At 34.6% G+C, this 26,537-nt stretch overlaps 1 protein-coding gene across 2 annotated transcripts in view; it reads right to left on the reverse strand.

Moving 5' to 3' along the window:
* Positions 1–1,490: 1,490 nt before the first annotated feature.
* PIK3CA (phosphatidylinositol-4,5-bisphosphate 3-kinase catalytic subunit alpha) overlaps positions 1,491–26,537 on the reverse strand; it is an 84,242-nt gene continuing 59,195 nt past the window's right edge. For both annotated transcript variants that reach the window (XM_060639260.3, XM_060639261.3), the window contains exons 8-21: positions 26,106–26,258; positions 25,885–26,019; positions 21,050–21,174; positions 19,858–19,939; positions 19,365–19,529; positions 19,039–19,142; positions 17,088–17,259; positions 14,187–14,293; positions 13,336–13,457; positions 12,408–12,486; positions 8,776–8,946; positions 8,086–8,203; positions 7,827–7,978; positions 1,491–7,021 (exon numbers count right to left, since the gene is read on the reverse strand). In XM_060639260.3, coding sequence (XP_060495243.1) covers positions 6,751–7,021; positions 7,827–7,978; positions 8,086–8,203; positions 8,776–8,946; positions 12,408–12,486; positions 13,336–13,457; positions 14,187–14,293; positions 17,088–17,259; positions 19,039–19,142; positions 19,365–19,529; positions 19,858–19,939; positions 21,050–21,174; positions 25,885–26,019; positions 26,106–26,258 — 1,956 coding nt within the window. In that variant the 3' untranslated portion in view covers positions 1,491–6,750. The remainder of the gene's footprint in view (positions 7,022–7,826; positions 7,979–8,085; positions 8,204–8,775; positions 8,947–12,407; positions 12,487–13,335; positions 13,458–14,186; positions 14,294–17,087; positions 17,260–19,038; positions 19,143–19,364; positions 19,530–19,857; positions 19,940–21,049; positions 21,175–25,884; positions 26,020–26,105; positions 26,259–26,537) is intronic.

Here is a 26,537-nt window from a genome sequence, read left to right on the forward strand (position 1 = left end):
AGTCACGCAAACCATTTGGCAAAGAAACAAAATGTGAGCAATCATTTGCTGTTAATTGCTCAGAAGTACAGAGTATCAACACTCACATGTATGTACTGGTCCAAGTACAGACTCCCCTTTTGCAAGGTTTACGATAACTGAAAGTAAAATCAGTTTGCTTCTAGCCCAACCTCACTTCTAGGTTCTGGTCTTCAACTGACTTGAAAAAAAGTCTGTCTGCACGTACAAACACATTCATACGTATATGTGTATGTTTCTGCTTGAAACACAAACATACAATTCTTTTTGCTTAAAGGAAATGAATATTCAAACAGATATTTCTCTAATATTCATTACTTTACTGGGGCAGAAAAATTGCTTTTAAGGCATAATAGTTTCAGGTTTTCAATCAACTATTCTTAGTTGTTACTGATCAGAACTCAAGTTCAGCTAAATTTTGATTATTAGCAACACCAGTTTGCTTGTAAGTATTCCAAAAAAATGGCAAAGTATAATTATCAGTTTTCTGTTTAAAATATGTAGTACACTAAGGACTGCTTAGACACCATTTTTTTTTTTTTTTTTTAATAAACAGCGTGATGTTACAGACTGCAAAGTTAAAAGAAAAGCAGACATTGACAGTTTCTGATGAGCACAAACAGTAAGTGCAGTCACAGGCCAAACATCTTGCTAGGAACAGCAAGACTGGGAAGAGGTCTTAAATTTAGTGACACTGTATTATTCTATAGTCTCAGTACAATAACACATGCATCTTGCTGTGTCAAACCTTTTTGGGCCATCAGTAAAAGAATATGTAAAAACATTTTTCTCCTAATGAATGCAGTATACCACAGGACTTCAATTCATTGAATGACAAAATAGAAATAGATTTGCTACAATTAAAAGGGGCCAAAAGAGGGTGGTAGGGGCTGTTTTTGAAGCTTCCAAAGTCAACATTTGATGTGCTTGTAGTCTTCTTTTGGTAATGCCACATTCCTCAAGATAGTAAAGCGTTACGTTCCAAAAGGATATATTCTTTTATTTTTTTTTTTTTCAACGTTTTTTATTTATTTTTGGGACAGAGAGAGACAGAGCATGAACGGGGGAGGGGCAGAGAGAGAGGGAGACACAGAATCGGAAACAGGCTCCAGGCTCCGAGCCATCAGCCCAGAGCCTGACGCGGGGCTCGAACTCACGGACCGCGAGATCGTGACCTGGCTGAAGTCGGACGCTTAACCGACTGCGCCACCCAGGCGCCCCAAGGATATATTCTTTTAGATTGTATTTAACCCAAGGAAGTCTGAGGACTGAATCACATCAAAACTATCAATTGTATTTGACTTAGGTTCCGTAGCCAAAAGCGTTTCTAGAAACCACATGAAGTCCAAGCTCTCCAACCACTCTTCAGAACATATATTAAATGTGATAGGGGCTTTTTTTTTTTTAATGAAATTGATAGATCATGACTACATTTGTAAATTCATACTTGAATAAGTTTAGTCTTATTAAAGATATTTTGAGAAAATATAAAACAATGAAATTTTTCTTCCTCCTTGCTTAACCTAGAAGGAGTAACAAAAATAAGAATCACCTAAAAATATACATGGCTCTTAGCATAACCACAAAATTATTGTAGTGACAGATTAAATAAGGTTTCAGATAAGATTTAAGACTTAACTGGCTTACAAAATGCATTAAGAAAACCTTTCCATACTTACCAACATGAAGAATGGAGTCTACTGTTGGTAGTGAAAATCAGTTACCTAAACTACACTAAACGTACAATGGACTGATCCCCTCCCCCCGCCCACCAACCGCCCCCAACCCCCTACTAAAACTCATATGTCATTGTGTAAAAAGTGAGAAAATTTCCTTATGGCTCATAACTGTCACTTTATGCTAACTAGCACGGCTGTAATATTAACATGTCTAAAACTAAGGAAAAGGAACGACGCTTCACTGATAAAAAGAAAGTGTAAAACCTTAATCAAGTGGAATACTTGGATGAAATAAGTTTATTTAAAAACTAACATCCCAACTCGGGAAACTCCTAATGAATTCTAAACACTTCTGAGCTTTAGAACCTGATGCTTACACCTTTTATGAATGATACTTCTTGACTAGGACTAGCGAGCAGTGTGTAGGCAAATAGAAATGTGTGCAGATATACACACACCAATTTCACTAATAATAAAGAAAAGGAAGACAGCTAATTTTGAATGCCGAATTCAAGAACCTAGTACCACAAACCTGGCGCTGTAGCCTTTTCCATGGCTGGAGCAATGATTAAATTCTAACCAAATTTTTTTCTTAATGTCTCCAATGCCATTAAAAAAGGCATGCCAACTCTGACTTTTTATAAATCTAAACTACAGTGCTCTGGAAATTTCTGTAACATCAGAGCCTGGTATTGAATTGTGACTCATTTACTTTTTTTTCTTATTAACCTTCTGAGGTAGAGTTACCAATCCAATTTTATCAGGACCATAGTTATCTCGAGCTAAACCCCATAATCTTTTCAGAAAATGAAAATAACTTTGTAAAGAAAAGAAAAAAGGCTTTCCAGGCCATGGCGCGTAAGATACATTTATAATTTTAATGTAACAATTAAAAAATAAAAATGGTTTGTGTTTATATTTTAAAAAACAGCCCAGCTGTATTTCTCTGTCACCAATAATTGTTATCTGAGGATCCTGTCCATGCTGAGTTTTATACTTCAGCCCTCACAATGCCATCCTTGAGGAAGAGTTATTTCCCTCCTGGTATGCACAGTATACTCACAGCTTTCTGCCTTGTCTTTCGAAGGCCCCGTCTAAGGCTTCCCTTAGAAGGGCCCCATCTGAGCAGGATGGGCACGAAGAATGTAATTCATTCAAACAGACTCCCCCTCTTCTTCTGCCCCCTCCTTCCACATTCCCCTCTTCTCAAAAACATCTGAAGTATGAAAGTTGTTTTTAGATAGGAGAAGCACCACAATCCATTAACGCCGCATAGGGTCTTTAAACTCAATATTTTAGTGATGTCTTGGACATCAAAATCGATTTTTAAGGTGGATTCCAAGTATGTGGGTCCAGCCCAGGTCTGCAGTTTGTGTAGACATAGAAACAAAAGTCAAAACATTCAGAAAAGGTTAACCTGCTGACTTTAAAATAATGCTGGAAATCAAATTTTTTTTTTTTTTTTTTTTCAAAGAGTTGGCAAGCATGGGCTATTGGGTCAGAATAGGAATTAAATGGATTTATAAAATCGTTAACAAACAAATCCAAGTTTATGTGTTGTGAAATTTCCATGGTTCTTTTAAAATAGATAGGCTGCTCATAATTTTTTTATGATGCTAGATCGCTCAATTTTTGATGGAAAAAGAATACAGATGGACTGTGTTTTACCTATGTGAAAATCACCAATCCATTTAAAATAAAATCCAAGAGGGTATATACATTCTAATCAAGTCATTGATTATTTTCCTGATTAATAAGAACTACACTTTACACAAAATACTTTATCAGCAGCTGTTTTCATCAAAAACCAATAGTCATAGTTTCACAGTTGAAAAAATTACACATTAAAATATTTTACAATTCATTGTATATTCACCAGGTTCCCATTTCCTAAAGGGCTTATAATATAAAGCAGATTAGAAGGGAAAACCTCAAAGTTGATTACTTTGACACTGAGTTTTACAGAGGACACTAAGAACCACAAAAAGCTTAGGTTCTATCAGAAAATAGTGACCAAATTCCATTCTTCTTTAAAAAAATCCAATTAGAAACATCTTTTTTAAAAACCAAATTCTACAATATGATTAACAGATTTCAAATTAACAGCAGTCTAAAAATCTTCAAAATAAATGATTCTGTATAGCTGAGAATATGATAAAAAGTTAAAACATGATTTTCAGATTATATCTTACTAGAATGTGTTTAAAATTAGGTTTTATTTTCTTTAGGTTCTTTAAACCTGCTTGGTTTTTTTTTTTTCCTCCGAAAGTCATTGAAGGAAGTTATTTCTCAAGTGACCAAATGAGACTGTCGAGTCAACAGTGGGTTACCACATTCAGTGACAAGAATGGTCGGCCACAGGAACTGACCAATCCATTGGCGGGGGGGGGGGGGGGGGGGGGGGAGGTGACCAGACACTGCACTACCTGGAAACGGCTTACCATTGACTTGACATCTTAGTCACCCCATGTAGCATTCAATTCAATTTTTGGTTCTTTGCCTTCTGAGCACTACCTGGCCTTTTTTTTCTTATTTTTAATGTTGTTTGCTTAAACTCCGCTTGGATTTGTTTAAAACTTACTTTGCTTTTAGCGAAATCACTTAACCTATAGAATCTTAATTCTTAGTAAAATTTGTCTACGCTTCTTCAAACAGAATTAACTTGGTTGTAATAACTATTGAAAATAAATGTAAATGATGAAATAAGCTGTGTGGCTTGTGTTTTAATGGTGGAGAGGTCCCAGGGGAAGGGAACTATCTGGGCTCATGTGAGAAATGCACAAATTATATACATTTTGTGCAAGGAAGCTCAAAACTTTTTTGGCACTCGGGTAAAACGTGGTTCTCAGTTAAATCTCCAGTTTCTACCATCAGAGTTTCAGATTTGTACCATTTCACTGAGTTTTCCTGTAATTAATCCCTGACATAGAAAAGACTGGGATGTTAGCATGTGTTAACTGAATATATCTAAAAGGCACAAAATGTTAAACAAATTTTAATAAGTTATGAAACCTCTATATGCAAAAGAATCTATTTGGCTTCCTGCTTAAAATGGGAGTTTAAATTCTTAACTATTCCAAGACAGTTTACAGAAGTAAGTTCCCCTAATTTTCAAATTTATTTTTCTTGTTGGCAATATTATGTACATGCTTTAGTGAAGTACCTAAATCTCCAATAATTAGGCCCTTTAAGGGTTCTAAGACAGCCAAATATTAAGAGTATTTGTATTAGAGTCCCTTGTTCGCTATTCAAGACTTCTATTATAGGTAACTGATTTCATAAGTGAATATCGTTTAAGTGATGCTGTTTTACTAGAGTATATAATGTACACTTTTTATAAAGTTGTATTCCAATAATATGCCTAATCTAGAAAACTGTCAGTAAATTATTGCACTTTTTCTGGTGTGGCACCTGGACGTTTGCTAAAGCTATTTCCTAGGGCATTAATCATTCATTTCAAATACTGACTAAAATAACAGATTCTAGAGTGATGACTAGCATTAGCCCCTACATCTTGGGTTAATGTTTTCCAAAGTGTTTAAGAATGCATCCTGTACTCAAATGCAATTTAATAAAGTTGAAGAGTGAGCCCTAACCGCTTGGAAATGGGACATGATCTTAAAATGGTTTAAGGTCCTACTTTTATTATCAAGATATTGCATAAACAGCCTAAGAAGGTAGAAAGTTCATGGTTTCTATTCCCCCATATTATAAAGTATTATTCATGAGCATACCTGGGTAGAGGGGCTGAAGCAATCAGGAAGATATGCTATATTGTGTCAATTTTGGTAACTAGTTTCATGATTGAGGCATTATCAACTATAAAAGAAGGTGGAAAATGGGGGATTCATATGAAAACAGAAATAAAAGGAAAGAGGATGAACTGTAATCTGTTTTCCTTATGTAGTTATGCACTAGTCATTGGTATAAATGGGATAGTGCCTGAGCCTCACCCACGGACCGAAAGAAAAGCTGACCATGCTGCTACGGACAATAAAAAATTTGGGGTGCAAAACAATGCATGACTATGGGACAGATCATGTAAATAAAGAATATATATTAATGATAGTTTCTATAATATAAATAGCCTTTAATAAAAAAAATAATCTTTTTAATAACATTAATACTCACTTCTATTTTCTGGAAACATGCATGAAAAATGTATTCAATTCAATTGCAAAAGGAGAAAAAAAAAATCAACCTAAGGCGAATACTGTACAATTCTGGAGCAAGAGCTTTTCCTGCTCATTCTTTCTCTATGATGATTATTGTACTCTGTGGGAGCCCAGAATTTCCCTGGGAAAGAAGAATCAGATTCTTGTAAATACTGTCCAGAAAAAAAAAAAACAAAACCAAAAACACCACCTTATAACAGGTCTCATTTGTGACTGCTTCCAAAACTTTGCAGATAAGACCCCATATCGTCAAAAGGTTTGATTTATTAAAAAGGAAAAGTCTCCGGTGAAATCTCAAGAGTCCCTTCCACCCCAAGCAGTTTTCTTCATTAAACAAGGAGTCAAAAAAACCCACTTCAAACTATAAATTGAACAGCAATGGAAAAATAAGAAATCTTCATTATTTTCTAATCTTAATGCAATTTAACATCAAACTTCAGTTTCCTTGGACCTAATGCAATAATAGACTTTGTTGTGTCCACAATTTCAAAACATAGAACATTTGCAAGACAAAAAAAGAACATCATTCTTTTTCCTTCTCCACCATTTCTATATATTTTGGGGTTTTTTTGTTTTGTTTTCTTTTTTAAAAAAAGATACAAACAATCTTCAAAGTTTACCTTTTTGGACTTAAGGCATAACATGAAATTGCGCATTATTCTAAAGCTTAATTTTGAAATGAACTAGTTTAGTGCTCTCAAACCCTGTTTGCGTTTACATTATTTAAATTATATAGTATTTTATTTCTGTTCTTGTGTAAATTCTAATGCTGTTCATGGATTGTGCAATTCCTATGCAATCAGTCTTTGCCTGTTGACAGTTATTAACAGTGCAGTATAGAATCCAGATAATGAGCTTTTGGTTTCTCAGTTATCATTTCAGTTCAAAGCATGCTGCTTAATTGTGTGGAAGATCCAATCCATTTTTGTTGTCCAGCCACCATGATGTGCATCATTCATTTGTTTCATGAAATATTCCAAAGCCTCTTGTTCAGTTTTATCTAAAGCTAGGGTCTTTCGAATGTATGCAATATCATCAAAAGATTGCAGTTCTGGCATTCCAGAGCCAAGCATCATTGAGAAGAGATTTATGAAGAGATTGGCATGCTGCCGAATAGCTAGATAAGCCTTGTAACACATCTCCTGAAACCTATAAGTAATAAGAACAGTTTCATCAGTATGGAACAAATGGGGTTAATATGTTCAGGTCTCTGCTCAAATGTCACGTCATTAGAGAGGCCTTCTTGGGCAAACCTATGAAAAATAGCATTTCTCTTCCCACTCCCCTTACCAACACTTTTTGTTCTCTTTACCCCACACTAGAATGTAACCTCTGTGAGTCCATAAGGATTTTGTTTACTGCTTTATCACCAGCACCTAGAATGATGCCTGGCACATTAGCAGTTTACCAAGGATTTATTAAATGTTTGAACTGGTCCATACTAAAGCCTTTAGGGTTTGGGCTACGGCCAGGATAGAGTTACAGACAAAATGAGATTTTAGAATTTAAAAGTACTTTAAGGTTTGAGATAGACTGATGATATACCAGAAGGTGGTAGGAAAAATTATGAATACACATGGTAATTACGGTTGACTGATTTCCTCAAATTGTAGGGCTAAAAAAATGTTGTCTTAAGCACTACACATTATTTGTCAATATAGAGAAGGTGTAGTCCAATCATTTAAACAACAGTAAATAAAAACTTTTAATATATTAAGAAGATTAAGAATCACTTTCTTAGGCTTTAATTAACTAAATAAATCATTTCAGGCCTTAATTAACTTAATAAATTGTTTTCCCTCCAGTTTTCATAGCATTACACAACAAATAAATAAACACATTAAAATATTCAGTTATGCCAAAATGTTAACATTAAGTTGCTTGAAAAATATCACTTATTTTTGATTGAGCAGCAAGAATTCGGTACTTTGCATTTTTGATTTCTGGAACTTACCTTTCGAATTCTCTTGTCTTTGTGCATTCTTGGGCTCCTTTACTAATCACTATTAAGAAATCTTGTGTCAAAACAAATGGCACACGTTCCCGTTTATAACCAAATTTTTTCTTCTTATGATCCAAAAAGTGTCCAAAATCTATATGAAATAGCTTTCAAAAATAAATAATTATATTATAGTTTGACCAATGCAGAATACAATATCCTGAATTAATAAATTTAAGAATGCCAAAACATTTTAAAAAGAGAAAGCTATTACTTGTCCATCATCTTTAACCATGATGTTACTATTGTGACGATCTCCGATTCCCAGTATGAAGGTAGCAACACAATATCCAGCACATGAACGTGTGAACAGGTCAATGGCTGCATCGTATCTACAAAGAAGAAATAAACACCTTTTCAGCAGTGTGGAAATACAGAGTAAGCCAGTCCAAATTGGGAAAAGATGGTCAAAGTCTCTACTGAAGAAGGAAAACAATCACTGACATTAAGAAGAGGAAGTAATTATGTGCAAAGATTTGAGACAGAAAGTACATTTCTACATATCCTCTGACTAAAGTGGAATTTTTATTATAGTGAAAAAATACTGAACATGTCATGAAAAAAACATTTTTTCTAATCATTTCAACAGTGACCTTGAAGTATATTTTGAAGCGTTCAATGATCATTTTTTTTTTTTTTTAAAGAATAAGCAATAAGAGAAACACATTTTAGATACCTAAAACTGGATGTATAAAGTTGGGTATATAGGATTTCACCAAAATTATAAGCAATTCAATTCTGATCATTCAAACACAAAATCTCAAACATTTCAAATGCTGAGCATAGTTTTTTCCCAAGTAAGTACAAATGTCTTCTCTGGTCTCAGAGAAATGTACACAACCATTAAAAGCCTCAGCTAACAAAAACTTAGATGAGCACAGGAAGACAAGAATAATAAACTCACATTTCGCCTTTGTTCTTGTCTTTGAGCCACTGGTGTAGCGTGTGGCTGTTGAACTGCAGTGCGCCTTTCAGGCCACCTTTGCATTGAATCTGCATAATAGTGTGAGAATTTCTCACCACCTCAATAAGTCCCACACAGTCACCGATTGACAGACAACCATAAGGTAACATTCTGAAAAAGGATCAAAAACATTTGCAATTAAATGATGGCATTTTAAAATAGCAAATATTTTAATAGTCTAATTACAGGAATATTCTTTTTGCAAATTTGTCATGCATCATCTTCACTCCTTTAATTTTAATTTTCTTTTACTGAAGTATGACAAACATTCCTAGAAAAATCCTCAAAATTATCTGCCATCATTTGTTATAACCTTCAAATGAGAAGGCATTTAATTATGTAAGAGAAAAACATTAAGAAAATTATTGTGGCAATTAAAATTGCGTAAACATTTATGACTTTAAAAATATGGGTGAATTTCAATTTGTTTAACTGACATCTAAGTAATACTTTAAGGCAGCAGTTCTCAGATATTTGGTCTCAGGACTCCTTTGTACTCTTAAAAATTACCCAGATCCTAAAGAGCTTTTATTTATGTGGGTTATATCTACTGATAATAGAAATTAAAACAGAGAAAATAACAAATTAAAGTATTAACTAATCTAAAAATAAACTATTCTGTAGTAATATAAATAATATTTTTTTAATGAAACAAAGAACCTTATATTAAAATAATTCTTAGTAAGAACAGTGACACAATCCCCTATTTTAAAAATCTAATGTCTCATTCCACAGTGCTGAGTTGGATGCTCATGTACACCTTCTGTACTCAATCTAATGCCATGTTTTAATTGAAGCATATGAAGAAAATCTGGCCTTGTACTGTTATGTAGGTAGAAAAAAGAGGAGTATTCGAATAGCTTTTTCAGATAACTGTAGATATTTTTCTTTGGTACTACTCTAAAACTGGATAAGAAGTAGTTTCTCAAGTTGCAGTTTGGAATATGAAACCATCTTAAACTCTTTACACTCTGTTACATTAAAATCCATTTGTCTATCTTGCCTCTGAATCGAACTTTTACCCATATGTGACTTTATCACATGCTGCATTGGTCACTTGGAAGATACCAGTTCACTGAGTTATGAAGATCTTTCAAATGCTGATATGTTTCATCATACCAACTAAAAAAATCACAATTGTTAATAACACCACTGATCTCCTCAGTAAAATCTTTACTTGGAGGAAGCTGTTCTGCTTACATACAAGTTTTTCAAAATTCTGATTTTTGCTTGAGAGCTCAAATTTGATCTTTGACAATAGTGTCAGTTGTTCACCTTGAAGGGATAGGCTCATGTCAACTCATTTGAAAGAAAATGTCTGCCAAACACCTATGTCTCAATAACCAAAACTTATCTATTAGTTATTCTTTAAGTGGTGTTCCATGAAAAAAAAAAAAGCAGCTAGTTCAACTTACAACTCTAATAACCCACAAATGCTTTTTCTTGATAAAATCATACTTGGATACACAGCAGAAGTGCTGTATGGATTCCTCCCATTCATCACATGGTATTAAAAAGGACATGTAGTCAAGGGAGATGTGAGGAGGAATTAAAGAGACAATGAAAAAAAATACCATTTGGCACGTAAGTACTAAAAAGTATGGTTTTCCTTGCTCTGTTGTTCTCATAAGCTACTGGCAATTCTTTCCATCTTTCTTTGACTTAAGTTCCTAAAAGATTATAATCCACACTTATTTTCATTTTCTGAATTCCATGTAGCATAACTTCTACACCTACTACTCTACTGACTCAGTTCTTCTTACAGTTAACCATGAATCATCAAATCCGAGAGCTTTTTCATAGTCCTTATGGTCTTACATCCCCTGAAGCACCTGATACTATAAACTGTTTGTGACTCTCTCCTCTCTTTTGGATTCTGCGAATTACAAATTCTGGTTGACCTATCCCTTTGACCATTTCTTTCCTGGAAGCTTTCCTTCTACCTGCCCTGATAAATACAGGGATTTCTTAAGGTTATACTCCTGCTCATTCTTTCTTTACATTTTAATTTTATTACTGTTGAACATGCTCATAGTTTAAAGAGTCATATAGTCCTGTAAGGCTTGTTATAAAAAAAATAAAGCAGAGAATCCAAGTTTTTTTAAGAATAAAAATGCTATGATTTTGCTTAAATTTATATTTTATTTATAATTAAACTTAAAAAATGTTTACTTAAATTACTTAAGTTAAAGAAATTTAGAAAACATTTTAAAACTTAAAAACTTTTTGAAGATCCAACTTACCTTCCAATGATCTAGCGTAACTTTAGGTGCTTTTTTAGCATAGTCTCTAATTCACAATTAAATATTGTAATTACCACAGTTACAGTTAACTTCTTTACTCTGTCTAGTTCTGCATTCTCTCTTTTGTTTTGTACTTCCCTGGGGACAGGGTAGTAATGGCATGTGTCTCTCAGATATAGAAAATTATACCAAAAGAGGAAACTTGATTAATATAACATTAATTGTTTTTGGAAAGCAGAAGGGATTAAGTCAGGAATTAAAAATTTGAAGATGGTGACTCAATTTTGTACTTTAGCAAATTACTTGATGTGTCCATTCTTCTTCTGCAATAAGAGAGTTCTACTATGTGTCGCTGATACATCTTTATATAGCAGCTACCCTCCATCTTTAAGAGGCATACAAACAGACCCTAATCTACTCTGCTGCTGCAGCTAGAGTTGACTCCTATGCTCACTTAAACAGACATTTTTCTTTTGGAGAGAGTGGCCTTTGCTGGAATGACCCTAGATTTGCAAAGAGATAATAAAGAAAAGGAAACACTACGAGAAAAGAAATGACCAGGACAAGATGAAGCATGACAGAAAATTTAAAAGATAATACTGATAATTGTAGAAAGTTGGGCAGAAATCAACAGAATGGCAAAAGCTTTTTTCTTTTCCTTTCTTTTTTTTTTTTTTTTAAAGCTTATTTATTTATCCCGAGAGAGACAGAGACAGTGCGAGCTGGGGAAGGGCAGAGAGAGAGGGAGATGGAGAATCCCCAGCAGAATCCGCACTGTCAGCACAGAGCCCGACTGTTCGAGCGGGGCTCGAACTCATGAAATTGTGAGATCATGACCTGAGTCAAAACCAAGAGTCGGAGGCTTAACCGACAGTGTCACACGGGTGCTCCGAAGGGCAAAAGCTTTGAGTTCTTTTAGTTCTTTTCATAAATTTTGCTATCAAACTGATTCAAGATTAGAGGCTTTATAAAGTTTTAAAATTAGAAAATTTATATTATGAAAGAAATTGTCTCTAAACCTCTTAACTTCTGAATGAAAATAGGGGGCTTTTGCATCTTCTATGTCATGTCCCAAACAGTAACACTCCAGACACAGTTGTAGAGCCCTTACCAGCTTATTAGAGATACCTCTTCTTACCTACCTGAATCTCTTAGCCATTCTAAGGTAAAGAAGAGGAAGACAAATGAAAGTAGTGTAATCGACTAGTATTAATTACTCTACTCCATACATTTCCTTATAGATAAATGCCCCGTTATGCTTTATAACTGATATTTACTAATTTTCTCAGGATAACTTTTAACATACATGTTGCCTGACTTGTTACCTACCGAAGATCAAGGCCTTGATTTTGCCAGATATTTTCCATAATGCGAATGATCTGCAGTGTTAACATATCTTGCCGTAAATCTGCAATTCAAATGATATGTACCACCACTTAATGCCATAAATGCAAATTTGGGTGTCATGTTATCACACTGCTTTCAAACAGAAAATAAATACAGCTATATTTACTTTTCAAATTGATCTATAAGGAAGCAATATTTTGATTCTTTAACCCAGTCTAAAGTATCTGCATAACAGATGCATAACAGATGCATAAACCCATCTGCATAACAATGTAGGATAAGCTACTATGTATTTCAGAAAAATTTTAGACTAAAATATTTAAAGTACTTATTTTTCTGAATCCTTAGATTTGAACTTGTTTATATTAACATATTGGGACTAATAGAATTCAGTGCTGAAATGTCATTCCCCAAAGGCAACCCATCAAAAATCCTTCCATTGCTCCCCCAGCAACCTGTTTTCCAAGTACATTAGAACCTTCTTTAATATTTCTTAGTAGACTACACTTTTCTTTTGTAGCATGTGTAATTCTATTTTTGTAATTATTTGTTTAGTATCTCTCTTCTCCCTGCTAGACTGTAAACTTTAAGAGGGCAGGGATTCTGTTTTATTTTTACAATTTGATGGCTTAGCACATCAAATATTTATGGAATGAATGGATACTCACACAGCTAAGCAAATAGTTAGAAAGTTATTTCAGGCCATTTGGTTCTCAATTTAGTACTTCTTTTCTTTTTAAAAATCATACATACATGTTCTAAAGGTTAAGACATCTGTTTAATATTATGTATTTTAACCACATGCATATTCCTTAAATGGCTTTCAATAGTCTTCATAGTTCATAAATATCCTGTGTATAAAAAGATAGCTAAATTCATGCATCATAAGTTCATTAATACTCTTCCTTACCATCCCCATTTTTAAAGATGATCTCATTGTTCTGAAAGAGTAACTCTGACATGATGTCTGGGTTCTCCCAATTCAACCACAGTGGCCTTTTTGCAGAGGACATAATTCGACACTCTTCAAGCCTTTAAAATAGTTAAAAACTTTACCAGGTACCTTACATTTTTTATACTTTCACCCTCAAATTTATTTTAAAATACACAGTATAGTTTTTGAAGTGTTATAAAAACTTAAAACCTTCTCACTTCCATTTATGAATTCATTTCTAAGGGGAGTATAAAGAAAAAATAAATATTAAGGTTAAAAATTTCTTATATGATAACAGAAATTTTCAACAAATATAGGGACATACCACTAGTTTTACAGATATTACATTTCTTTTTTTTATTATTATTTTTTAATGTTTATTTCGGGGGGGGGGGGGAGGGGCAGAGAGAGAGGGAGGCACAGAATCCAAAGCAGGCTCCAGGCTCTGAGCTGTCAGCACAGAGCCTGATACAGGGCTGGAACTCACAAGCCGTGAGCTCATTAGCTGAAGTTGGACGCTTAACTGACTGAGCCACCCAGGTGCTCCCAGATACTACATTTCATTTTTGTATTGTATGAAACCAGAAATTCTGGCCAGAGAAAGTTTTAAACTGTATTATTAAAGTAATAAAAACTCATTCTGACTAAATGCAGTTCTGAACTTAAGGAAATTGAACAACTCTTATTTTGCAGGGTAGGATAACAGGAGAGAGAAGCATATATAATTGAACATTCTAATTATAATGGATACTTTAACTTTTCTCTACATTTTCTCCAGACAGGGTACTTGTTTAAACATCAATAAAACTTCCAATAAGGTACATTACCTGAGATTTCCTAGTTGATGAGCAGGATTTAGAGGAGACAGAAAACCCTGTAGAGCATCCATGAAATCTGGTCTCCGCATTTGCTCAACTAAAAACTTCATCTGTACCTAATACATAAGCACAATCATGGTTAGACTTCATAAAAGGTAACACTAACTGCTAATCGCTTTTATATGCTGGAACCTCAGTACTGTATAGTCTGTGAATCCATATCCTATATTTCGATCAGAAGGATTTCTATTGAACAGAGCAACACAACTCAGGCAGAGGCAGGAGGGGCAGCACCATGTACTCCCCTGTGACAATTCTGCACACTGACACAGACATGTTTTGCCTCTATAGCAGGGCTTGGTCAACTATGGAGGTTTTTGTAAATCAAACTGCATTGGATGTAGCCATGCCAATTTATTTAGATACTGGCTGTTTTCACACTAGAATAGCAGAGTTGAGTAGTTATAACAGAGACTGCATGGCCTACAAAGTCTAAAATATTTACTATCTGGCCTTTCAAGAAAGAGTTTGCTGATCTTTGTTCCAGAGGAAAAACTATGGAGACATCACGTCAGCTTAGTAACTTTACTTTTAAGCTTTGCAGAAAACACCATATTCATTTCTCTGTTGAGTGTTAAAAAACATCTAGTGAAGCTAAAAGAAACTGTTCGAAAAGTATTTATAAAAACATGTTACACTGAGTCTCACGCTATACTCAGGTTCAGTACGTATGCAGAAACATCTCTATTTACTCAATTTTTAAAAAAGATTTATTTTATTTTGAGAGAGAGTGTGAGTAGGGGGAGAGGGACTAAGGGAGAGAGAAAGAGAATCTCAAGCAGGCTCTACACTCAGCACGGGAGCCTGGCATGGAGCTCAATCCCATGACCCTGGGATCCTGACGGGAGCCAAAATGAAGAATTGGGACACTTAACCAACTAAGCCACCCAGGTGCCACTCTTGCTAATCAAGTGAAACCAGAGCCCAGACTGCTGAACTATATAGCATGTAATAACTGCCATTTTGTTTTAGAAAATCTTCATCTGTCAAAAATATAAAAGGTAAGTGAGGGACGAAAGAGGTTAGAAGCTAAGGAATTAACAATAAATAATTTTCGTGCTGTAATTTTAGTAACAAAGCTTTTTTTTTTTTTCTTTTTCTTTCTCACTATGGATAAGTGAGTAGCTAGAAAATGTAGTTATCACTGACGAGGGCAACTCTTGCTCATGTAAAGGCATTTCTTTTTCTACCATTATCAACCGTAATGTTAGCACACTGCTTCCTATGCTTTACCATGGTTATGCTAAAACATGACACCAAAGAAACACTTTTGTACCTACAGCATTCTTAGTTTCCTGTCACAATCCCATTTAAGCCAATACTAATGTAATGACTTTCACATTCCTAATTAATCCACTGTATCAGAGCCAATCTGTGATATTAGGCTGTGAAAAATCTAGCTTTAAAGAAACCCTGATATTTACAAATTTAATATCTAGTTTCTTTTTTCTTCAATCAGTTACAATATAAATATAATAAGTTTTATTCTTTCAAAGCAGACTAGTCTACCCTTGTTCATGATTCCCAGAATCAGAAACAGTACAATTATTTTCTAATAACCTTTATTTGAACTTACATTTCACAAGTTCAATAAAGTCAACTCAGTCACAGGCTCTATGACATTTAGATTAATACAGTAACTGTCTTTTAATTTTTTTTCATGCAATATTAAGGTATTGGAAAAATTCATTCAGTAGTGCTAATTTATATTCTTGTGCTTGGGAACTCATCAATATATGGGGATTTTTTTTTTTTTTTTTCCATTTCATTAGAGATGAGGAATGATCTCACTTTTACTATAGGATGTGGTAGATTGAATAAAGGATAGAGAGGAGGAAAGGTCATGAGAAATCTTTACATTTCATATTCCTCAGTTACACTAAGCTAGACTGCCGATGACGAGTGTGTGATAATGCTCACTGGGTGACTAAGAGTCCATTTTATTGTATTTATTGTATTTTCTATTTTACAGAGAGAGAGAGTGCATGTGAACAGGGGAGGGGCAGAGAGAGAGAGAGAGAGAGAGAGAGAGAGAATCCCAAGCAAGCTCCATACTCAGTGCACAGCCCAATGTGTGATCACAACAGTGACATCATGAGCTGAGCTGAAATCAAGAGTTGGAAGCTCAACTGACTGAGCCATCCAGGTGCCCCTGAGTCCATTAAAAAAAATTATTTTTTGAGAGAGAGAGAGAGAGAGAGAGAGAGAGACAGAGTGCAAGCAGAAGAGGGGAAGGCAGAGAGGGAGAAACAGAATCTGAAGCAGTCTCCAGGCTCTGAGCTGTCAACACAGAGCCTGATGCCAGGCTTGACCCAGAAACTGTGAGATCATGACCTGAGCTGGAGCTGGATGCTCAACCAACTGAGCCACCTAGGTGCCCCACCTAAGAGTCCATTTTAAACTTAGAAACATACAAATTAATTTCTATTATTTTCACTTGACACTTATTTTCAAGGTCATCACTAAAAGCTAATAAATGACGAAAATTACGAAAAAAATCATTTTACAAGTTACGGTGATATAAAAGAGAAGGAAGGGAAAGAACAGAGTACATTTATTGAGTACCTTTTGTGTTCTGGGGACTGTGATATGTGCTTCAGCATTTGTCATGTAATTTAGTGCTCACAACTACACTACGAAGAAAGTATCAGTAAGATTTATAAATGAGGAAAATGGATCTCAAACACTAAATAACGTGTCTAACATTACACAGCTGAGAGGCGGTGGAACATGGATCCAAATCCTGATATGCTTGATTCTAATGTTCACAATCTGCATCTACATCGGACTCTCAATTACCTTGCCCCACTGCAATGAAGGGTCTCAAAAACAATCTAAAGAGTCACATACCTTTTGTGTTTCATCCTTCTTTTCTTGTTTGAGAATGTCAGTTAAGTTAATGAGCTTTTCCATAGCTTCAACTTGCCTATTTAGGTGCTTCAAATACATCCCACATGCACGACAATACGACTCCAAAAGCAGGCCAAACCTCTGACTAACTGTTTTATTGTGCATCTCAGATCTAAAAGAACAGTGTAAGATTAAAAAAAAAAAAAAAAAAAAAAAAAAAAAAAAAAAAAAAAAAAGAAAGAAACCCATACACACACACACGCACGTACACAGATGTGCACACACATTATATATATACATGGTCCTTTAAAAATTTTTTAATGTTTACTGTTAAAAAAATTAATATTTTTGAGAGAGAGTGCACGCGTGCACACACACGCACACACATGCATGCGCAAGTGGGGGAGGGGCAGAGACAGAGGGAGACACAGAACCTGAAGCAGGCTCTAGGCTCTGAGCTGTCAGCACAGAGCCTGATGTGGGGCTCGAACCCACAAACTGCAAGATCATGGCCTGAGCCAAAATCAGATGCTTAACCGACTGAGCCACCCAGGTGCCCCTATGTGGTCTTAAATGAGTATACGTATATAATCGCTTTTAAGAAAATAAGAAAACCCATTTCTGAAATCCAATAAATGTTATAATCATACTAACAATAAAGTGATTCAAAACCTATCACTTGTAAGCAAAAATAATCAAGAGTTTAAGATCATTCCTGGAATTGTAAATTTAATAAACTAGATTTTAGGCCTATTTCAACTACTTTTCATTTACTAATGTCAGCACAAAAATCTATTAACTATATAGCACTGATGGCTACCAGAGAGGAGGTGAGTGGGGGTGGGGGGGGGATGGGTTAGATGCATGGGGATTAAGGAGAGCACTGGCTGTGATGAGCACTGGGTATTGTACGGAAGTGCTTAATCACCACATTGTACAGATTGTATACCTGAAACTAATACACACTGAATGTTAACTGGAATTTAAATAAAAACTTAAAAAAAATATAAACATGAAAAAAAGGAAATTAGGCACAAAAGTAATAAAACGAATAGGGAGGGAGTGAAGAGCTCAGTGAGTACTATTTAACTCTTCTGGCATACATGCACCTTTTCTATACTGTCTTTGAATTTAAGTTATTTTAGACCTAGCTTCAAGATTCCACCTTTGATTCATTTTAACATTAAAAAAATCAAGTTAATTATAAAGATATCAAGTTAATTTTAAATCTTTCTAAATTTAGAAAACAGTGTATGACTTGTGATGACACTGAGTATTAGATCATATTCTACAAAATACTTTTTACTCTTAATTAGCTTGTTTGCTTGTTTTCTAGTAAGAAACTTGGGATTTTTATATTATTATTCTGAATTCTGAGGTAGGAGCTTTTGTTTAATTTTGGGTATTTTAATCCACACATACAATGAAACCAACTGCAATATTAAACAATATTAATCTAGCAAATTTTGTTTTGCTCAAAGAAAAATATAAGTCTTTAAAAATATTTCAGCTCTAATTTCTGTATAAAATTCAGTTTGAATTTTATTGCTTATTTAAAAATTTGAGGGGAGGGGCGCCTGGGTGGCTCAGTTGGTTGAATGTCTGACTTCAGCTCAGGTCGTGATCTCACGGTTCGTGAATTCGAGCCCTGCGTCAGGCTCTGTGCTGACAGCTCAGAGCCTGGAGCCTGCTTCGGATTCTGTGCCTTCCTCTCTCTCTGCCCCTCCCGTTCATGCTCTGTCTCTCTCTGTCTCAAAAATAAATAAACATTAAAAAAAAAATTTTTTTTAAATGAAAAAAATCTGAGGGGAAGCTTACAAATATACTTTCATTATGGAATAGTCTTCCAGACAAACAAAACAACAGTATATAAGTAACGAATATTTATAGATCTATTAAGAAAGCAAGTAATATATACCTAAGAATTTAATGGGAAAATAGCGTGACTTACTTTAAATGCCAAAAGAAAAAGTGCCCAATCCTTTGATTAGTCAATGCTTTCTTGAGTAAAAATCTCACAAGCAGGTTATCCAAATACTGTTCATATTTTAGGACCTATGTGATTAAACACAAACATAAAAACAACTTTGCGTTAATCAGGGTCAGTTTTTGCATGGTTAGATTTACAGAGAATTTTTTAGAAAGCAAGTAGTCACTAATGATAATAAAACTGATTTTTAAAAAAGCATAAAACCAGGGTAGATAAAGATCCACGGTTTGGGTAAAGTTGCACAGATTTAGAATAAAACACTATTTTTCTATTTTACATTATTTTACCTGTACTAGCTGAATTAAGTACTGAGAAAGCTTGTCATCTGTTAAGTATTTTTCCAAGCATCGAACAGCAAAACCTCGAACCATAGGATCTGGGTAATTACAATCCAGAAGCTCCATTGCCTGTTCAGGTTTGATTGGAGGCCAATCTTTTACTAAGCAGTACATCTGTTATAAGAAAGACAATAAATCGTATTTAAAAAGCATAGGATAGTTGTGAGTGAATGCTGTTAAGACACTGTCTTAATTTCTTATTTTAAAATTGGTTTAGATAAGAGCTCTTCTCATGAATTCAGTGCTTAAAATGTTCAATTCTAATTAATTTTATCAGTAGACGCAGTTTGAATGGTATTTTTCTCCACCATATTACCATTATTAATATAAAACATAGTCTATTTCACCTCTTACATTTATGCAGACTTTCTGAGAGAAAACGATTTGAACAACATACCAATTTTATACAACAGTTATTCCGTAATCTCCAACATGCATTTACCTGAGCTACTTCATCTCTAGAATTCCATTTAACAGACAGAAGCAGTTTGGGTAGAATTTCAGGGATAGTTACACAATAGTGTCTGTGTGGAAAAGACAAAACAAAACAAAAAACATTTCTGCATGTTATTCAAAAGGCCTACATATCTAAATCTTAAACTATGTAATCTTTAAGAAGTTCCAAACACTTTTAAAACTCACCATTACTAGCCTTCCTTAAAATCAAAAGAAATCAGTGTTTAACACTATAGTTGCATATATATGTACATGTATCCTTAGACATAGTTATAATGGCAAGGAAGACAAAAAAAAAAATCCAAATGGCAGACAAATACTTAGAAAAAATTATGATTTTATTTCATAACACTTTTTTTTTTTTTAACATTTATTTATTTTTGAGACAGAGAGAGACAGAGCATGAACGGGGGAGGGGCAGAGAGAGAGGGAGACACAGAATCGGAAGCAGGCTCCAGGCTCTGAGCCATCAGCCCAGAGCCTGACGCGGGGCTCGAACTCACGGACTGCGAGATCGTGACCTGAGCTGAAGTCGGACGCTCAACTGAATGAGCCACCCAGGCGCCCCTCATAACACTCTTTATATAGCTCTTTTAATTTACCTACTTATGCAACAGAAACCATGCAAAGAGTCACCAGTTCTACTGTTAAGTTGCTGGACAAAATTTCTGCAGAAATGCACTGCAACTGCTTTATTTAAATAAATCACTGTATACTTTCCAAGTAGTGGGATAATTTCTTCATAAGTGAAAATAAAGCACTGCACTATTACTTTGAGGAGGTATAAGAAAAAAAAATAGAAGGAACGCCTTAAAATGGAAATATCTAGACCAGCTAAATCACAACTAAATTGATCTAAAACTACTAGTTTTTTTTTTGGATCTTGAATTTCATTAAAAAAGCTCCAAAAACCAAATCCTAAAAAAGTGCTATTAGGGATTTAGAATTTTAAAAAAGGCTTCAAGGGTTTAAGATTCAAGGTCAGTACCAAAGGAGCGTGGTTTGCTAGAAATACTGATCCTCATCCACAGCTTTAAAAAGAATAATGTTTATAATAAAAAAGTTATGTAAATTATGCTTTATGTACTTTAACAGGTATGACAGAATCTGTAAGATAAGCCAAAATCAGTTCTTTCTCCTTAATAGAAGAAACAGGGAATCTCCATTTTAACATTTACCTGTGGCTCCACAGAAAATCTTTCTCTTGCTCAGTGATTTCAGATAGAGGATCTCGGGTACAAATTGCTCGGAGCTGTTCTTTATCATTTTCTCTTAATTCATTGTCTCTAGCTAGTCTGTTACTCTGTAAAATAAAGTAATATCTTATATGATTTTCTTTGCCATATTTTCCCCTGGATTCATGAGTTATCTACAAAAAAAGAAAAGTGCCAATAACTTTACATTGCTTATTAACTGTTGTGAAACAGTTTATTCTCATCACAAGACTTTATTTTCAGGGACAGGAAAGAATCAACTTAAGGCAGTATTTGTGGAACAAATCCAGTATCTTACTAAGTTAACATTACCACCAACCACAGAACAGTAACTGCTAAATTAGTCAAGGATAAGCCCAGACTGGGATACTAGGGGGTAGCAGTAAATAATTTGTCTTACTGGTGAGGCCCCTTCCTAGTATTCTATTAACTAATCTGCTCATGTTTCTGGAATGGAAATAAACAATAGTAAAATAATAAAATAAAAATGTAAATTCTTTCCTAAGAATTTATTTTATTCCTAATCTTTGCTTGAGTATATCCTTATAATCACTGCAAGGCTTTCAAATTTAAAAGGTAAAAATAAGAGAAAAAGGAAAAGAAAAACCCCTATTAAAACACTGAACGTTAAATGTTCAGAAACTAAAATGAAAACACTATAACTTTTAGTATAATTCCAAGATTCCAAGTAATGTGTTTATTTCCTTTAAATACAGATATATTAACTGCATAATGAATAATTCTGAATTTATATTAATTTATTATGAAAACATATATATACATTCCTTCGAATGGGTTACACATATCCCCAATGGCTAAAAATGAAAGCAGGCATCCATGCTACTTGGTTTTTATTAACATTTGTTAACATTATACTAACATTTAAATATTGTTTTTATATAATAGTTCACAGAAATATCATTGGCACATGTCCATCAACAAATACTAAAACATCTACTCTGCGCCTTGTTTTGTTCTTCCTGCTGGGGTCTTAAATAATAAAAGAACCTGCACTAACAGGGCGTCCATTATAGTGAAAAAATTCAATGAACAAATAAGAAAAATCTTCAAGAGTTGATATACTCTGGGTGATGTAACGGAGAATGACTGAGTGGGCATGTCACACTGGGTGTTTGGAAATGGCCTCTGAGAAGGGAATATTTAGTTTGTGATCCAAATGACAAGAAAGAACCATCCACACTTAGATGAAGGAAAAGACAACTGCAGATGGAGGAAACAGTGAAAGTGACCCAAGGAGAGGAGTTTGGCAGGAAGATCTGTAAGCCTGAAGCCTAGTAGATGAGGGGGAGGAGAGACAGGAGGTCTGTTCAGAGCATGTAAAACTTGCAAATCAGGATGAAATGTCTGGATTTTTTTTTTTTTTTTTTTTTTAGTGAAAGCTATTTAAAGGATGAATCTCATGATTTGATTTGTTTCATAAAGGTTATTCTGGCTGCTCTGTGGACTGAGTAAGACCATTTAGGCTATTATAATACTCCAGGTAAGAGATAATAAATACTTAACCCTCAATTCACCAGGAAAAGTTGTCATTGTCATTTGTCATTATCATTTATCATCTTGGTCCAATGGACTCAATATTATTTGCTTATTTTTATCTGCTTTTACTTTTAATTCAAAATAACTTACAGAATAAACAACTGTGAAAAAGCTTTGTGAAAAAGCTTTGTGAAAAACAATTGTGAAAACAATTTTATTAGACATCTTATTAAGAATTTAAACACAGTAGGGGAGCCTGGGTGGCTCAGTTGGTTGAGCGTCCGACTACGGCTCTGGTCATGATCTCACAAGTGGACTCATGGGCTTAAGCCATGCAACGGGCTCTACCTATGTTGACAGCTCAGAGCCTGAAGCCTGCTTCGGATTCTATGTCTCCCTCTCTCTCTGCCCCTCCTGCACTCACACTGTCTCTCTCACTGTCTCTCTCACTCAAAAATAAAACATTAAAAACCATTAATAAACAAAAATAAAACATTAAAAAAAAAAGAATTTAAACACAGTAAAACTAAATTCATAATCCAAAATGGGCAACATATTTTGAAAGCCACTAACTCCTTGCTCATCAACGGTCATGCAAAAGCCTGGAACATACATAATTTATCAGTATATACTGATTCCTAATTTCAAATAGATAGCAATAAGTTCTAGCTTATCATTACTTCTGGTTTTTCTTCTTGTACTTGAATTGTCAAAATGTATTACTTTTGAAAACTCGGACAGTAATCCAAGAAATTAAAAAATTTCTACGTCACCTTTTTCCTTTAATCATCTTTGTATACACACTTGTCTGTGATGTTTCTTCACTTAAAAAGTGTATCAGGTAAATTTTAGTGTACAGCATCATTAAAACTGGAAGAAGGATAAGGCATGGTCCAGGTTCTTGTAAAAAAAATATTGTGTGATGAGGTTATTCCTGTTGAATGACTGAGTGTGAATATCACATTTCCTTTTTGTTCTTGGAAATATGTTGTTCACTCACCATTTCTTGAGTTTGAGAAAATTCATCTAAGATATTGTTACCTGATGTTTAACCTATATGATCAATTTACTGTCATCATTAGAGACTGGAGTAGTGGTTCTCAACTGGGGTGAATTTGTCCCCTCTACCTCCCAGGACCTTTGGGGCATCATTTGTATCCTAGATTTATAAAAGTTTTCAACAGACCCAATGGTAACTGAAAAACTGACCCAGTTTTATTCTATAATAAAAATAAAAAATTTTTCTTTTTCCTTTAAAGAAAAAATTCTTCCCAGAAAGAAAAGAGTAATAAAATATTAATCCTTACAAAGAGTTAGAACTGCTCAAAAAAAAAAAACCAAACAAAATGTCAAAAGCTAACTGGCACAACAGACTCTGATGGTAAACTGAATTCAGTGATGAATGTATGAATAAAATAGGAAATCAATGAGTTTTAAAGTGAACTTGACTCTGATAATTCAAATGGTTTATAGGTATACCTAATCAGACAGGACTATGGACATTTTATGGGAATGAATGCTCATCAATATTTCAATCCCAATTTCAAAATTAAGGAGTTCCTGTTCAGTTATAGCAGAAGAGTTAAGAGTGAGAGGCTCAATACTTATTAAACAGTGACATGGGAGAAGTTAAACTTAAGCCTGTTTCCTTACTGGTAAAACAGGGATTATAATAGTACCTACCCTCATAGAGACTGCTTTTGAGGTTAAATGAGATAAAATGTGAAAAAGTGATTGGTATGACTTTTGGTACACAGTAAACACTTGACAAATGTCAGCAATTATCAACAAGAAATTAAACTGACAAAATAGTAGCTACATTTTTCAAGAAAAAGAATTCCTTTTCTAAAAAACAGTTTATGTATTCTGAGAGAGACAGCACAAGCAGGGGAGGGGCAGAGAGACAGGGAAAAGAGAGAATCCCAAGCAGGATCTGCACTCTCACCATGAAGCCTGACACAGGGCTCAATCCCACTAACTGTGAGCTCATGACCTGAGCTGAAATCAAGAGCTAGACACTTAATGGATTGAGCCACCCAAGTGCCCCAAGAAAATTAATTCCTTTTTAATGTGAAGAAAGTTAATTGTACTTTTAGTATCTGATAGAATTCAGTGATGATTTTAATTTGTACTTACCAAAACACCTGCTATATGTGTCTGAAAGTATACAGGCAGCAAGGTTATGATTATGATTCTTTTTTTAATGTTTATTTATTTATGAGAGAGACAGAGAGCGAGTGAGCGAGGGGCAGAGAGAGAAGGGGACACAGAATCCAAAGCAGGCCAGGTTCCGAGCTGTCAGCACAGAGCCTGATGCGGGGCTTGAACCCACGAACTGTGAGATTATGACCTAAGCTGAAGTCAGATGCTTAACCGACTGAGCCACCCAGGCACCCCAGTTATGATTATTATTAATCAGTTTACAAAAGGGATTTGTAAACTCCTTACTGAGAACATAGCTGTAAACTAATAAAGTTCCTCAGTGCAGGATTCTAGCTGGCCCTGGGTATTGCCGTTATTCAGGTAGGCATATTTCAGGACCTCTTGACCCCATATTCATTGATTGGTCTATCTTAATGTAAAACCAGGCCAAAGAAAAAGTGATAAATCTGGAACTAGGGAAAGAGACAACAAAGAGCAAAAATAACCTTTTCTCCCAGCACTGACACCTTTGCCCTTGAGATATAGTAGAGTTAGTGGTATAGTATACCACATAGTGGTAGGTATATGGTGGTTCCAAAGTAATGGCCAAGATGAGACAACTTGATCCATATTTAAACTCCATTTTAAATGTAATCTCTCTAGGCAATCTGGAGTATGTGGTAAAGTTATTTCCTCTGCTTCCAAGCTCAACTAACAACATACTCATACTTTTGTTTCAACTTCAAAGTTACTATCTCAGAGAAATAAGTTCTTTCTTGAATCCAATATATATTAGCTTTTCCCCCCCACCCTCTGTAGTCATTCTTGGCACACTATTGACTTTTCCTTCATAGCACTTAACCATGATTTATAATCTTTTATTTCTGATTTTACCACTCTGATGTCTATTTTTACCATTAGACTGCATACACAATGGAGGTCTCTTTAGGTCACAACTTTATTACTCAGTACCTTTCATACAATAAATATAAACATATAGTCTACATTCAATAAATACTTATTAAGTGAAAGCAGGAGGGCTCAATAAACTAAGAAGAGGAAGAGCTGCAGTAAAAGAATTAGCATATGGAGAATGGGATTATATCGCAATACTGTCTGAGAGCCCATAGGAGCTAAGAAAACTCAGTGATTTGCCTTACCAGTCCTGCATGGGAATAACTAAATCCTGCTTCTCGAGACACAGACCAGTTGGCATGCTCTTCAATCACTGACATATCTGGGAACTTTACCACACTGCTGAACCAGTCAAACTCCAACTCTAAGCATGGGGTTTCCTAAGAGATGGAATAAAAGTTATCATATATATTATGCTTGACTGTAATGAAAGAAAAATTCTAACTTATGATAATAAAAAGCTTACTTTATTTGGATTTGACCCAGTAACACCAATAGGGTTCAGCAAATCTTCTAATCCATGAGGTACTGGCCAAAGATTCAAAGCCATTTTTCCAGATACTAGAGTATCTGTGTAATCAAACAAGTTTATATTTCCCCAGGCCAATGGACAGTGTTCCTTAAAAAACACAGAGAAAAGTATTCACTACTCTGTGGATTAAATTATAAAATGCATTTCAAAACACTTTTCTTTCCCAGGAAGAATTCAATAACTAATCATTACAATGATATCTATAATAAGCCATATTAATTTTTTTGAAAGTATAAGCACTCTCTGTTTCCCCATTTGAAATTACACGTATTTTTCCTTACTTATGAGTAAGTAACATGAACCAAAGCAAGCCAGGAAGACATTAACATGTTGTCATTTAACAGGTATTTGTGTGCAGTCATTTTG

This window comes from Panthera onca, chromosome C2 (genome assembly GCF_046562875.1).
Source record: "Panthera onca isolate mPanOnc1 chromosome C2, mPanOnc1 haplotype 2, whole genome shotgun sequence".
Lineage (NCBI taxonomy): Eukaryota > Metazoa > Chordata > Mammalia > Carnivora > Felidae > Panthera > Panthera onca.